At 39.9% G+C, this 16,425-nt stretch overlaps 1 protein-coding gene across 5 annotated transcripts in view; it reads left to right on the top strand.

The window, feature by feature from the left end:
- Positions 1-16,425, top strand: part of LOC133542286 (eukaryotic translation initiation factor 4 gamma 3-like) — a 163,324-nt gene that overhangs the window by 62,786 nt on the left and 84,113 nt on the right. For all 5 annotated transcript variants that reach the window (XM_061886308.1, XM_061886294.1, XM_061886301.1 and 2 more), the window contains exon 7: positions 8,174-8,353. In XM_061886308.1, coding sequence (XP_061742292.1) covers positions 8,174-8,353 — 180 coding nt within the window. The remainder of the gene's footprint in view (positions 1-8,173; positions 8,354-16,425) is intronic.

Raw genomic sequence — 16,425 nt, 5'->3', positions numbered from 1 at the left:
ATATTCATACTCATTGTACAAAACCTTTCTTTTAATCTTTTCTGGTTTGCCGTCCTAGACAAAATCAAAGACCCTCCGTTCATAAACCTTAAAGAAGTTTTGTGATGGAGCTGGTAATGAAAAAAGCAAAAAAATAAACTGAGGAATAATTAACGAGTTGACAATAGATATTTTACCATATAAGGTTAAGGATTTCCCTTTCCATAGTTGCATAATTTTGTCCAGCTTTCTTAGTCGATTATCATAATTTACTGAGCATAGATCTTCCAGATTCTCTGGTACAACAACACCAAGTATGTTAACAGGTCCATCTGTCCACAAAACAGGCACTTTGCATTCCATTCGGAAGGATGTTCCCTTTAGATTTCCGATCCTTAAAATTTTACATTTATCATAATTAAGCTTAAGCCCAGATTGCTGTGAAAATATATCCAAAAGATCAAGGAGGTTCCGCAAACAATGAGGATTGGGGCTGATAAAGAAGCTTGTATTGTCTGCATACATTATTTTACTTTCAATATTATTATTGCTGAGCCCTTCAATATTTCGATTCAATCTAACTTTAATCGCTAATATTTCCATAGCAATAATAAATAGGTATGGAGACAAAGGGCACCCTTGTTTTAGACCTCTTAATAGAGGTATTGTCCCAGAGATGTATCCGTTACTGATAATTTTAAAGTTAGTTTTATTATATAGTGTCTTGATCCAATGTAATAGAGAGTTGCCAAAATTGAAAAAAACTAAGCTTTTACAAATAAAATCTAAGCTAATTTTGTCAAAAGCCTTCTCCAGGTCGGCTACAAAAATTAAGCCTCTTTTATTCTCCATATTATAATTTTCAATAATTTCTAATAACCGTCTAATATTATTTCCTATGTTTCTTCCTTGTAGGAAACCTGATTGATCTTGGTGAATAATATTTGACAAAACAGACTTAAGTCGTGTAGCCAAACATTTTGCCAGTATCTTAGCATCATAACACTGAAGTGTTATTGGTGTCCAATTTTTAAGATAAACTGGGTCTTTATACTGACCATTTATTTCCTGTTTCAACATTAAAGAAATAATACCTTCTGTTTGAGTGTTAGACAAAGAACCTATTTTATATGAGTAATTAAAACTAGAAAGCAATGGTTTCTTAATCTTTTCATAAAATACTTGATAAACCTCAATAGGTATTCCATCTAATCCTGGGGTTTTCCCTGGATGAAAAGATTTAACAGCTTCCACAAGTTCTTCCTCTCCAATGAGGCCTTCACATAAAAGGTTTTCCTCAGAATTCAATTTTTTTTTCATAATTTTCTGGAAAAAAAATTGTAGTTTTAGGAAGAATTACCTTCGTATTGTGAGGCAGACACACTAACCTCTCTGCCACCGTGAAGCACAATACGAAGGTCCTGCAGTCCTGGGTTCAAATCCAGGCTCGGGATCTTTCTGTGTGGAGTTTGCATGTTCTCCCCGTGAATGCGTGGGTTCCCTCCGGGTACTCCGGCTTCCTCCCACTTCCAAAGACATGCACCTGGGGATAGGTTGATTGGCAACACTAAATTGGCCCTAGTGTGTGAATGTGAGTGTGAATGTTGTCTGTCTATCTGTGTTGGCCCTGCGATGAGGTGGCGACTTGTCCAGGGTGTACCCCGCCTTCCGCCCGATTGTAGCTGAGATAGGCACCAGCGCCCCCCGCGACCCCAAAAGGGAATAAGTGGTAGAAAATGGATGGATGGAAGGAGGAATTACCGGATTAGAAAAAATATTTTTAAAGTAATTTTCCATTTCTTTCAACAATGTGGTGTGCGTATTCAATACCTTTCCATTTGTTTTAATAAGCTTGGAAATGTTCTTTTTGGAACGATTTTTTGTTTGGATATTTAAGAAGAATTTAGAACACTTCTCACCTTTTTTCATCCAGATTGCTCTGTTGCAGTCATAACTTTTCAATAATTTTTTTTCAACTAAGTCTGCTAACTCTTCTTGTTTGGCTGTAAAGGAATTTAGTTGCTCACTAGTTGGATTATCATTACCATCTATATTTTTTTGTAAGTCCTCAATTTCTTTCTTTAATTCCTGTTCTGCCATTTTGAATTGTTTTTTTTCCCATGAAGAGTACGCAATTGCGTATCCCCTAAAACAACATTTGAAGGCTTCCCAAACTGTTTGAGGGTTTGATGATCCTACATTGTTTTTAAAAAAGTCAGTAATAAATTGCTTTGTTTTTTCAATAAATTTATCATCCTGTAGAAGCATTTGATTAAACTTCCAATATCTGGGTCCACGTGTATTATCTTCAATTGAAATAGTTAATCCTATACAATTATGATCCAAACGCAATTTATCATCGATTGATATTGCAGTTACTTTGTTTAGCAATGAAAATGATATCAAAAAATAGTCAATACGACTTGCCTGGTTTTATCTTCTCCATGTATACCGTACTAACCAAGGGTTTTTGAATCTCCAAATATCAATTAAATCAAATGCATCCATAACATTTTGAATCTTTTGTAAAGATTGAGGATGATAATCCATCCAAAAATTCCCTTTTCGGTCCAAAACTTTATCCAAAGCAACATTAAAGTCCCCCACAGTAATAATTTGTCCTTGTTGTTCTTGCAACATATCATTTATTTCTTCAAAAAAGGAAGGTTCATCAACATTTGGCCCATACAGATTCAAAATGCACATCTTTTGATCCTGAATAATCATATTTAATATTAACCAGCGTCCTTGTGAGTCTTTTTCCATAGAATTAAATTGAAAATTAAATGTATTTTTAATCAAAATCATAACACCTTTTGAGTTTCTGTGACCATGTGAAAAGAAAATCGGACCATCACATTCTTTTCTCCATTTAGGTTCATCTAAATTTGTTGAATGTGTTTCTTGAAGACAAAAAATATCTTGTTCTTTTGCCTTCAGCCACATAAATATAAGTTTTCTTTTTCTGTTGTCTGCAAGACCGTTGCAGTTATAACTAATTATTCCAACTTCATTATCATTCCTATCAACCATATGACCTAAGTAAATACATAATATCTTTGATTGATTCTCTTAGTAACATAAGTGTCATAGACATGAAAATTTTGTAACTAAAAATTGCATTATCATCTGCTATTTCTAAGGAAAACAATACCCCCACTAATAAACCCACAGACACACCATTCACACCACAGCACACAAGACCAACAAACACATACCCCCCGAGATATATTATTCGCTGACCGTTTCCCAACATCTAACTACATTGTCCAGTCCCACAATAAACTAAAAAGCTCCAAAAACAAAATGTCAATTCATATCCTTCAAGTCGTCGCCATGGCGATGTCGCAATGACGTAATCACTACGCGACATTGTTATTGTTCCTCACATGTCTCTGTGCAACTCACCGTTGACGTATAGTTTATCCACAACAAGGGGAGCTTGTTGTCCTTTCTGCCTAAAGGACTTCATAATTGGAATTAACTTAAGTCGTTTCTCCACCACCTCAATTGGGTATTGGCTGGTCATGAAGAATTTAGTACCTTTGAGTTTTCTGGAGAGAGCAAGCACTTTGTCTTTACATTTGGAGTTAGTAAACTTCGCAAGCATAGGTCTCGGCTTAGCATCCTCCTTGCGTCTGCCAATCCTGTGTGCCCGCTCCATCCGGATCGCTCTGACCTCTTCCTCCGGGATGCCGAGATGCTCCTTCAAAAAGGCTCGGACAAGACTCTCCGCAATGCTGTAAGTTTCTCCTCCATCTTCGCTAATTCCCATGATTAGCAAGTTGTCCTGCATGCTCCTGCAGCGGAGTTCCAACAAGTCCGCCTTTAATTTTTCATTCTCCGTTGTCAGTCTAGTGGTTTCGAGTTTCAGGCTTGTTAACTCAACTTTTAGCGTTGTCTGTTCCTTTTTTATCTCCACCATTTCAACATGATTTTGCTCGACTGATTTTTTCAGCTCTGAAACGTCAGTTTTATGTTCATCCAAAATGTCCAGTTTTTCAAGTTTTTCAATCATAGCTTGCAACATTTTTCGATCGTCTGGAGTAAATGTTGCATTTTCGTCCAATTCACTAGAGGACAACTGATCACGGGCACGTTTAGATTCCTTTGATCCGCGTGTTGGCATGGTTGCAGGGGAACAATGAGTCACTCGGCGTTCGAGGCACCTTATTTTCAGCCAAATCACCCTCGTTAATAATATATATCTCACCAATTGCAGAGAGGTGGATATAAATAGCGAAGACGACTTCAAAAACTTTGTGTCACTGGCGCGTTTATATTATGTATAACATTACATACTGGGACTTGTGTAGAGACGGTCTCAGCTCACGTTGCTCACGGCAGCCATCTTCGGTGATTCCTTGGTGCCATGTTACGATACATGGGTAGGCCATTAAATGTAATATTGTGATATTGGGTTTCACTATATAAAACGCTTTTAGTCACTAGAGAAAAGCGCTATATAAATATAATTCAATTCACTAATTGTAAAAAGAAAACCGTACAACATTATGATTTGTACAATTTCAAAAGGTGTTTGTTCTATTTAAAAAAAACAAAAAAAAAAAAACAATCTGAAGTGGTCTTTATTTTTAAGTTATCGTGCGGTTATATTTACTGGTCCGGCCCACTTGGGAGCAGATTTTTCTCCATGTGGCCCCCGATCTAATGTGAGTTTGACACCCCTGCTCTATAGTCTATGTAACGTTCCATGTGGAATGTCCAAAGTCAAACATGGTGCTGGTTAACTTTCAAGTGGCTCTGAGAAATCAGTTAGTTACTAGCTCAAACTGTGGCCATTAAAACAACTTTTATTAACAAGGCAGGCAATGTTTTAATTAACACTCTTAAATGATAAATTGTATCATATGATGAATTAAAAGTAATTATCTTTTGAAGACGCATTAAAATCATTTTCAGCATTGTGATATTTAATTAGACAGGTTAGTTATAGTGTAGTGAGCAGTCTGATGCGTTCCCGTAGCAAAAGTTTAGGTTCGCTCGTCACACTTGTTATCTTTACCGTCACTGTTCTCTTTTTTGGTAGCTTTTAATTAGCTTAAATTATAAACTGTAAACTAACCAAGTAAGCCACGTCTGTAGCCATTGCAATGCGTACAATTACAGGCATGTAAAATGTCCGCGGAAATACGCTTTTTTTAACATTAATTTAAAAATCTAATCTGCGTTTTTTTATGAAATATTGTAGCATGTAAGGCTAGAAATCCAAGGAGGAGAAAGAAAAGATGGAGCTCGTTTAGTTTCATTATCAACATAGGAGCAGTTTCTACACATCCGTGGCTTCTTTGAGCGACACACAACACCGGAAATGTGTCCCGCAAAAACCCGTCCGACCGGAACGCTAACGATGACAAACCCCACTACAATATAAATAAAATAGGATCCAAACAAAATTTGTTGAGCACTCGTTTCAGCTCCAGGTACTCGCTGTTCCTCTTGCTAGCGTACTTGATTGCTCCTGCGTTTACTCTCCGAGCCACAACGTTGCTGCTAATCATATTTGGATGATTATAATCCCAACACTGTTAGTTCCCAACCAGTTGTAGTTACTATTTGTTATTGTTTTTTTTGTTTTTTTTAATGTTTATTTATAAATTTCAACAATTACAAACAGTAAGCCAAACAACAATATAAAACATTATGAAAACAGTACAAAACAGCGCCAGGGGGTTGTAAATTCAAAATAAAAATAGAATACAAAAAAAAAAAAAATATATATATATATAATAAACAAAGTGCAAAGCCATAGGCTCATTCAGATTCATTAAACAACTTAAATTTGGAACACAGCATCATCGTTTTCACAGCTTTTTTGTTGTTTAGAGGTAGGGAATGTTTTAATGTAAAGTTCAAAATCTTTTTTTAAAGGCACAAAAGATAGGTTGGGTATTAAGAAACTTACATTTATGAATATAAAATTTTGCCAATAAAATAATGAGGTTGCAACGGTAGAATTCCTTTTAAAATGTTTGTTCATACAGTGTAAAACCAAAAATCACATCTTTAAAGCAAAGCACAAATTTGTCATAAATATTGTCCAGGATGAAGCGACAGATGCCCTGCCATAGTGATTGAGTGTTTTCACAAGTCCAAAACAAGTGGTTGACAGTCTCTGGGTGCATGTTGCAAAAGGTGCAGGTAACATCAATGTCCTTCTTGTATTTAACCATTACAGTCTTTACAGGGTAATAACGATGAAGGAGTTGTAGTTACTAGTAGCCGGCAAGAACATTATTTTTGACGTGACGGATGTACACAGAGGTCACAAAACCGGAAGTATATTACCTGAGGAGCCGTGGCTACAGAATATTTGTCAACGAGTTCTTTGCATCCTTGTTATAGAATTTAACATGACATTTGCAATGATAACAATGTTAGTAAATTGCTAAAAAAAAAAAAAAAAAAAAAAAAGTACAATTTCTGTGGTACATTCATGGACGTGTCAAAAAGCCAACTAAACAAGGTTGGTAAATGAGAATAAAATAAAGGTAAAATGTGGATGTGTCAAAAAGCCAACTAAACAAGGTTGGTAAATGAGAATAAAATAAAGGTAAAATGTGGTGTAGAAATGCACCCGATTGCTGGAAATGTAGTCTTGATTATCAAAAATGTATTGTGGGGTTTGCGTTGCAGCATTTTCTGCTAATGGAAATATTCCTCTTCTTTTTGTCAGTTTTCCTCAAAGAATGCGCACATGCCAGAATTGAAACAATGAATGGTGGTATTAACTTTAATTTGAGGCAGATGTTTCTATTATGTAACTATTTACATTTGTTTACAAATAGGCCTGAGAAGAGTGAAAATGGTGATCTGACATTTTTTCCCCTGACTTTTTACCTAACGGGCTGGAAGGAATTTCTGGCCAAAAAGAGCTTTAAAGGTGGTTCCACAAAGCACAGCGCTTCTGTGATGTCACAATAGTGATGTACACTCTCTTCATGTAGATACGGATAACATTAAAAAGCACCTTCTTTGGGGCACGGAATATGTCAATGAACTGTGTTTGTGTCCTTTGGACTGTCTGTCACCTTGTATTTAAATGATCGACAATACCAAAGGGATCCTTTATGTTTTTACCGCAGTTAAGATAGCAAGTGCAGGGTGAGAGGTATGATGGCTTTTGTATGTTGGTCGGTTACAGTTGGCTAGAAAACCGCCAACGTGTAAAATCTACGCTGATTTCCACCAAATGTGTGAAATATTTGGTACAGATAAAGAAAAGGTTTTGAATCTTTGCACTTACAGTCTACTTGCATTACGGTCAGATAATCATCTGATGGCGCTGTTATGGACAAAAGATGACAGTAATGCATTTTATTGCCGCCTACAGGATTGGAGTGGAACCACCCGTGCCTTTTTAATAGAGCTGTGGATCGTTTGGGCATCGCATGATTCAATGCAGAATTAATTCTGGATTCAAAATCAATACTTTTTCAATAATGTTGGATGCCAGTTCTAGGATTAACTACATTTATTCCGTAAAATAGAAAACAGCTTGTGATAAATGTATGTATTACTTAAAAGAAAATGTGCTTTGTTTCATAAAATGCTTCCCAGACATTTCATAAAGTCAAATACAAATAACTGAGGTATCCAACACTTCTCTTTTCTAAAGCACAGCAGATATAAGATCATCTACATCAACATGATGATTTGTCTGAGTGGCTGGACAGGACAGATTGAAAATAAAAAAGTAGTTTTTTGATTTTTTTAATCGATTTATCTAAAAATCGTTTTTTTTTTTTAAACACCCCTACCTTCTAGATCTTTTGCTGTCAGTTTATCATACTGCTATTTGACTGATAACTTGTGACTTAATAAACGCCATGAGATTATTATAGGGACAAGGGTCCCCTGGTTCAATCCCCACCTAGTACCAACCTCGTCACGTCCGTTGTGTCCTGAGCGAGACACTTCACCCCTTGCTCCTGATGGGTGTTGGTTAGCGCCTTGCATGGCAGCTCCCTCCATCAGTGTGTGAATGTGTGTGTGAATGGGTAAATGTGGAAGTAGTGTCAAAGTGCTTTGAGTACCTTGAAGGTAGAAAAGCGCTATACAAGTACAACCCATTTATCATTTAATTTATTATTGAAACCTGGAGGATATTTCCATGCCACAAACAGACCTCAGCTTCCCTTTCACTCAGCGTCTCTCTCGTCTTTTACTACAGTTTTTCCAGAGGGCTCAGATGCAGACCGCAAGGCCCACCCTCCCTACAAACACTCCCACGATACGGCCTGGCTCGCAGGCTCCCACGGCGGCCGTCTACACCACTAATCAAGCAATCATGATGGCCATGGCGCCCATGCCTTTCCATTCCCCTCAGGCACCGCAATACTACATCCAACAGGTGAGGCATTGAACACATTTCATGATGAGTCTTAGTCGTCAGGGTTCCTGAATGTATTGGTGCAACTCTTCTTTGGATTATTTTGACCAGAACTATGTAGATGTATCAATAAGGGCTTTAAAGTACATTATGCTTGTGCAAGGTACTTTTTTGAAACCTTCATTATGCGCGTGCAGTGCACCGCGCTGTTATTATGAAGGGCGGAAGTGTGCCGTGCTGATGTTCCCAGCTTGACGAGTAAAGATGCTCAGTTGAAGCTGTTGAAAAATTAAGAGTGTGCCTTTCAAGTTGCGACCACTGTTTTTACGTTGATCTTACATGGGAGTTGTCGTTCACAACAACACAACAGATGAGATGTGTTGTGTGTGTATGATTGTTTGTACAAAAGCAGCGAAGTTGTCATGTTATGTAAATGGTAAATAAAAAGAGAATGGCATGATTTGCAAATCCTTTTCAACTTATATTCAATTGAATAGACTGCAAAGACAAAATGCTTAACATTAAAACTTGAAAACTTTATTTTTTGCAAATATTTCGAATTTGGAATTTCATGCCTGCAACATGTTTAAAAAAGCTGGCACAGGTGGCAAAAAAGACTGAGAAAGTTGAGGAATGCTCATTTGGAACATTCCTGTTGGTTAACAGGCTAATTGGGAACAGATGGGTGCCATGATTGGGTATAAAACCAGCTTCCATGAAATGCTCAGTCATACACAAACAAAGATGGGGCGAGGGTCACCACTTTGTCAACAAATGCCTGAGCAAATTGTCCAACAGTTTAAGAACATTTTTCAAACAGATATTGCAAGGAATTTAGGGATTTCACCATCTACAGTCTGTAATATCATTTAAAAGTTCAGAGAATCTGGAGAAATCACTGAACGTAAGCGATGATATTACAGACCTTGGATCCCACAGGCAGTACTGCATCAAAAAGCGACATCAGTATTTAAAGGATATCACCACATGGGCTCAGGAACACTTCAGAAAACCACTGTCAGCAACTACAGTTGGTCGCTACATCTGTAAGTGCAAGTTAAAACTCTGCTGTGCAAAGCTGAAGCCATTTACCAACAACATACAGAAACACTTTACTGGGCTCATCTAAGATGGACTGATGCAAGGTGTAAAAGTGTTCTGTGGTCTGACGAGTCAACATTTCAAATAGTTTTTGGAAACTGTGGACGTTGTGTCCTCGGGAACAAGGAGGAAAAGAACCATCCGGATTGTTCTAGGCGCAAAGTGTAAATGCCAGCATCTTTGATGGTATGGGGGTGTATTAGTGGCCAAGGCATGGGTAACTTACACATCTGTCAAAGCACCATTAATGCTGAAGCTTTTGGAGGAACATATGTTGCCATCCAAGCAACGTTTTAATGGACGCCCCTGCTTATTTCAGCAAGACAATGCCAAGCCACTTGTTACAGCAACGTGGCTTCATAGTAAAAGAGTGCGGGTACTAGACTGGCCTGCCGTAGTGCAGACCGGTCTCCCGTTAAAATTGTGTGGTGCAATATGAAGGCTAAAATATTATAAGGGAGACTGTTGAACAACTTAAGCTGTACATCAAGCAAGAATGGAAACATTCCACTTAGAAAATGTGTCTCCTCAGTCCCCAAACCTTTACTAAGTTTTGTAAAAAGGAAAGGCCATGTAACACACTGGTAAAAATGCCTTTTCAACATGTGTTGCTGCCATTCAATTCTAAGTTCATAATTATTTGCAAATATAAACTAAATTTCTCAGTGTAAACATGAAATATCTTGGCTTTGCAGTCCATTCAATTGAATATATGTTGAAAAGGATTTGCCAATTATTCTCTGTCCATCCATCCATCTTCTTCCGCTTATCCGAGGTCGGGTCGCGGGGGCAGCAACCTAAGCAGGGAAGCCCAGACTTCCCTCTCCCCAGCCACTTCGTCCAGCTCTTCTCGAGGGATCCCGAGGCGTTCCCAGGGCAGCCGGGAGAGATAGTCTTCCCAACGTGTCCTGGGTCTTCCCCGTGACCTCCTACCAGTCGGACGTGCACTAAACACCTCCCTAGGGAGACGTTTGGGTGGCATCCTGGCCAGACGGCCGAACCACCTCATCTGGCTCCACTCTATGTGGAGGAGCAGCGGCTTTACTTTGAGCGCATCCCAGATGGCAGAGCTTCTCACCCTATCTCTAAGAGAGAGACCCGTCACCCGGCGGAGGAAACTCATTTTGGCCGCTTGTACCCGTGATCTTGTCCTTTTGGTCATAACCTAAAGCTCATGACCATAGGTGACAATGGGAACGTAGATCGACCCGTAAATTGAGAGCTTTGCTTTCCGGCTCAGCTCCTTCTTCACCACAACGGATCGATACAGTGTCCGCATTACTGAAGACGCCACACCAATCCGTCTGTCGATCTCACGATCCACTCTTCCCTCACTTGTGAACAAGACTCCAAGGTGCTTGAACTCCTCCACTTGGGGTAGAATCTCCACCCCAACCTGGAGATGGCGCTCCACCCTTTTCCGGGTGAGAACCATGGACTCGGACTTGGACGTGGTGATTCTCATCCCAGTCGCTTCACACTCGGCTGCAAACCGATCCAGTGAGAGCTGAAGATCCTGGCCAGATGAAGCCATCAGGACCACATTATCTGCAAAAAGCAGAAACCTAATCCTGCAGCCACCAAACCAGATACCCTCAACGCCTTGACTCTGCGTAGAAATTCTGTCCATAAAAATTATTAACTGAATCTGTGACAAAGGGCAGCCTTGGCGTAGTCCAACCCACACTGGAAACGTGTACAACTTACTGCCGGCACTGCGGACCAACCTCTGACACTGATTGTACAGAGAGCAGACCGCCAAAATCCGATACCCCATACTCTCTAAGCACTCCCCACAGGATTTCCCGAGGGACACGGTCGAATGCCTTCTCCAAGTCTACAAAGCACATGTAGACTGGTTGGGCAAACTCCCATGCACCCTCAAGGACCCTACCGAGAGTATAGAGCTGGCCCATAGTTCCAAGACCAGGATGAAAACCACACTGTTCCTCCTGAATCCGAGATTCAACTGTCCGGCGTAGCCTCCCCTCCAGTACACCTGAATAAACCTTACCGGGAAGACTGAGGAGTGTGATCCCACGATAGTTGGAACACACCCTCAGGTTTCCCCTCTTAAAGAGAGGAACCACCACCCCGGTCTGCCAATTAAGAGGCACCGCCCCTGATGTCCCGATGAAAATCATTGTATTATGTTTTTATTTATGAATTACACAACGTGCCCACTTCACTGATTTTGAGTTTTGTACATTGATGTTACATCCATGATGTCGTTCACTACAACACAAGTAGATGAGATGTGTTGTAGGTGTATGATTGTTCCTGCTGGCTTAAGCATTATAATTCAGTCGCTGTTTCAAGGGACCATATCGACATTGTTTTAGTTCAGGACGGGGCGGTTAAGTTTGTCGGGGATAATTTAGTTCTACCGGACACATCATCCATCCATCCATCCATTTTCTACCGGACACAATATTTTCCAAATAAATGTTACTTCTCTTCACAATTATAACATTTTACTTACATTTATGTCAATTTCCCTGATGTTATTTTGTGTTTGTCTGTCAATTCTGTTTTATTGGCCAGACTATGTCTTATATTTTTTTGAGTTTGGTGATTATTAATTAGGAGTGGTATGCCATCAGGACCAGCAAGACCTTCTCTGCTGGACTAACATAACCAGAAATCATGATCATATTTAAAGATAAAAATTTTTTTATTATTTACTTTCCCTAAATTTCAAAAAGTATTCATATTCTCCATGTCATATATTGCTCCTTACAGTGCAGTTGTTTTTAGTTTTAGTTAGTATCCAGTCAGAATTCAACTAGCTTATGTTGCCATGTTGTACCAAATCTGCCCGAGGCCTTCAAAATCACAATGCTGGCGTCATACAGTGATAGACAGTTGCGATAGATCAATAAGGCTTTCTTGATGGCCTCACGTTGAACGTGACATCTGCCCGTCCCGTGATTGGATACTCATCGGGACCGTTAGCAAATGAATTTGAGAACACATAAAGTTGAGAGCCAGTTGTGATAGCCAATCAGATCACAAGTTGTTGACAGTAGTCTAAGTAGCCTGATGTTAACGAGACTGTGATTGGATACTCACTTGTCAATCCAAAGTGAGTATCCATTCACAAGTTTCAATTTAGCAGGAAGCAATGCGCCGTAGACCGGGATAGCAGAGAAGGAGAACAAAACATTGATTAGATGGCAGATACATATTTGCAAGGCCATTTTCAAGAAGGATATTCCATCCATCCATCCATTTCTACCGCTTATATATTCAAAGAGAAACTAAATCTTGTGAGACCATCTTGGCCAAGCTTGCTCAGCTGTTCTGGCGATCAAATGGGGAAATGCTTGCCATTTCCACTTGAATGAGCTAACGACGATGGGTACCAATGGCTTATACGGCGTTGAATAGGGAGTTCAAATGTTTTATTTTTTTACTTTTCATATGTGTTTTGCCATTTTAATTTTGACAGTACCACGTAAGATATGTTAAAATTTCTGATGCATTTTATCCATCCATCCATCTTCTTCCGCTTATCCGAGATTGGGTCGCGGGGGCAGCAGCCTAAGTAGGGAAGCCCAGACTTCCCTCTCCCCAGCCCCTTCACCCAGCTCTTTCCGGGGGATCCAGAGGCGTTCCCAGGCCAGCCGGGAGATGTAGTCTTCCCAACGTGGCCTCCTACCGGTCGGCCGTGCACTAAACCCCTCTCTAGGGAGGCGTTCGGGTGGCATCCTGACCAGATGCCCAAACCACCTCATCTGGCTCCTCTCCATGTGGAGGAGCAGCGGCTTTACTTTGAGTTCCTCCCGGATGGCAGAGCTTCTCACCCTATCTCTAAGGGAGAGAACCGCCACCCGGGGGAGGAAACTCATTTTGGCCGCTTGTACCCGTGATCTTGTCCTTAACCCAAAGCTCATGACCATAGGTGAGGATGGGACCGTAGATGGACCGGTACATTGAGAGCTATGCCTTCTGGCTCAACTCCTTCTTCACCACAACGGCTCGATACACCGTCCGCATTACTGACGGCGCCGCACCGATCCGCCTGTCGATCTCATGATCCACTCTTCCCTCACATTTGAACAAAACTCTAAGGTGCTTGAACTCCTCCACTTGGGGCAGAAACTCCACCCCAACCCGGATATGGCACTCCACCCTTTTCCGGGCGAGATCCATAGACTCGGACTTGGAGGTGCTGATGCTCACCCCAGTCTCTTCACACTCGGCTGCGAACCGATCCAGTGAGAGCTGAAGATCCTGGCCAGGAAGGCTGAGGAGTGTGATCCCACGATAGTTGGAACACATCCTCCGGTCCCCTTTCTTAAAGAGAGGAACCAGTACCGCCCCCGATGTACACGCAATGCTGCAGTCTTGTCAACCAAGACAGCCCCACAGCATCCAGAGCCTTAAGGAACTCCGAGCGGATCTCATCCACCCCCGGGACCTTGCCACCAAGGAGCTTTTTAGCAACCTCAGCCACAAGATAGGAGAGCCCACCACAGATTCCCTAGGCACTGCTTCCTCATAGGAAGATGTGTTGGTGGGATTGAGGAGGTCTTCGAAGTATTCCCTCCACTGATCCACAACATCCGCAGTTGAGGTCAGCAGAACACCATCCTTACCTTACACGGTGTTGACAGTGATGATGCATTTTGATTGATTTTTAAATGCGCCAAAAAATAACCAGTTTTGTATACTGTTGATGTGGTTCAATGCGCAGTAGGGTGTAAATGTTTCATGTGGTGACATCATTAATGGTCTTTTGAGAGATAATCATTGAAGTCGGAAATCACTGAAGGCCTAGGTGGGAAACGCACGGCCTGCTACTGTTGATCAGGCATACTGGTGTTGTGTCAAATAAAAAGTAGTAACCATGGTGAAATCCCAAAATTCTAGTAGACACGCTCTTTTTTCCACTTGTTCCCACCTCATCTGATTTGCCGTCACAAGCTCAGAAATTTGCATGCACGTTGCGTTGCCCATAGTCTTTTTTTCTTTTTATTGATTCCTAAATTTTTATAATTGTGAGAAGCCATAATGAAAATCAAAATTAAAATGATTAATCCATCCCAAATTAAAATGATTTTTTTTTTGTGTCCTGTCCAGCTTCTCAGGCAAATCATATAGTTGATGTAGATGCCCATATCGGCTGTTCAGATTTAATTTACAAAAGAGAAGTGTAGGATACTTCTCTTGTTGCCTTATTTGAATTTGACTTTATTAAATGTATTTATATTATCATTTGGTGCAGCCTGGCCGCAGCAGGATGGGATAGAAAGAGAAAAAAAGGAAGACAGAGGGGGAAATTGTGGGGATCAGAGGGGTATTAGACAGAGAGACAAAAACGACAACAGCAAACACAACAATAACAACAACAACAATAGAACAACACCAGCACATACGATATGTACAAATACGATCGTAAAAGTGATAGCAAAGAAGCAGTTAGCGAAATAAATAATAATATAGAAATGACAATGAGCATTTTTACACTACAATTGGAGCAATAAAAATTCCAATTGAAAAAGCGCAATTGATCATGAACAATACCAATAGTTTACCTCTATTATCAACAACACAGTTGTTCAAATGCATCAATATGTATACATAATGATAACTAGAGAGATAAAAAAAAAAAGGAATACCGAAAGATGAAGGGGAAGAGAGAGGGGCAACCTATATTAATCTTGTAGATTGTTATAGTAACAATGGGTTAAGCTTTGTCAGTGTGCCATGTGTAACCCAGTTGCCCCTAGGGCAACAACATTAATATATGTTTGATGAAACGTGAATGTGTGTATGTATGTATATGTACTTGTATATGTACAGAATGTTTGTACAGTAAATGTATATGTACTGTACGTGTATATGTATGTTTGTACAGTGAACGTATATTTACAGTATGTGTATGTTTGCACCATGAATGTGCGTGTATATGGATGAACTTGGAGTATGTAGGTATGTACTGTATTTGTGTGTGTATGTGGGAGCGTAGGTACCAATGTATGTCTGTATGTATGAATAACGGTGCGTGTGTGTGTGTGTGTGTGAGTATATGTGTGTTTCTATGTACAATATATTTATATTTATTAAAATGATTAATCCATCCTTAATGTTGAGTGAATGAATGATGGGTTCTCAGTTCTGACTGTAAAGCGCCTTATTTGTCTAGAATAGCGCTACATAAATCCATCATTTCTTATTACTATTAGACTCTAATTAGACCTGGGCCCACTTCACACTTCAAGTCCTGGACGTTTGGCTAGTGTGAGTCTCAGGCATGACACACCTCAAAAAATTATCGCTTTTCCAGGTTGTAAATTTTATCCACCACCTTTTATAATACAGATAAAATACAGATACTCAAAAATCATTTTAGGCAAAGCCGCACGCACTCTACTCTGTCTTGTGACTATGTCCGCCTGCATTAGAAAAGCTGTTTGCTTTGTTAAAGTGCATTGTTTTTATGGCACTGCAAGTTGACGCTGCTTTAAAACATACCTCAATTGTTGTAGACAAAGTTTAACAGACTGATTTTGGCTAAAATGACACAACTTGGTCTCACTCTTGTTAGCTAACTCGCAAGGTAAAAGCTAACACTCTTACCGAGGCTGTGACCGCATCCTCCCTCCAGATGTCCGACATCATGTCTTTAGATGCTGTACTATAAATGTACTACTATAAAAAGAAGGTTCACTTTGCAAAATAAGTTCATGTTTTTAACAAGAATAAAAGGGAAATAACCTTACACTAGGCATGTTAGCACTGGCCGTGTTTTGCCAGTGACCCACTTCCCACCCGGAAAAACTCGAGTAATAAAGTCACGACTATTGTCAACAAATATGATTGTTGGCCACAAATTTTATTGTTGACAATGTCGACTTATCGTTGCAACCCTCCTTACGATTTGATTATGATTCAGGAGCTACGATTGGATTAAAAATGGATTATTGATGCATCTTTCATTTATGTATATTGCTGCAGTCTCACTTTTATTTCCGTTTCAAAAAATG

Source organism: Nerophis ophidion, linkage group LG02, assembly GCF_033978795.1.
Source record: "Nerophis ophidion isolate RoL-2023_Sa linkage group LG02, RoL_Noph_v1.0, whole genome shotgun sequence".
Classification (NCBI taxonomy): Eukaryota; Metazoa; Chordata; class Actinopteri; order Syngnathiformes; family Syngnathidae; genus Nerophis; species Nerophis ophidion.
Note: the sequence above shows the minus strand (reverse complement) of the source record. Positions and strands in the feature narration are given on the sequence as shown.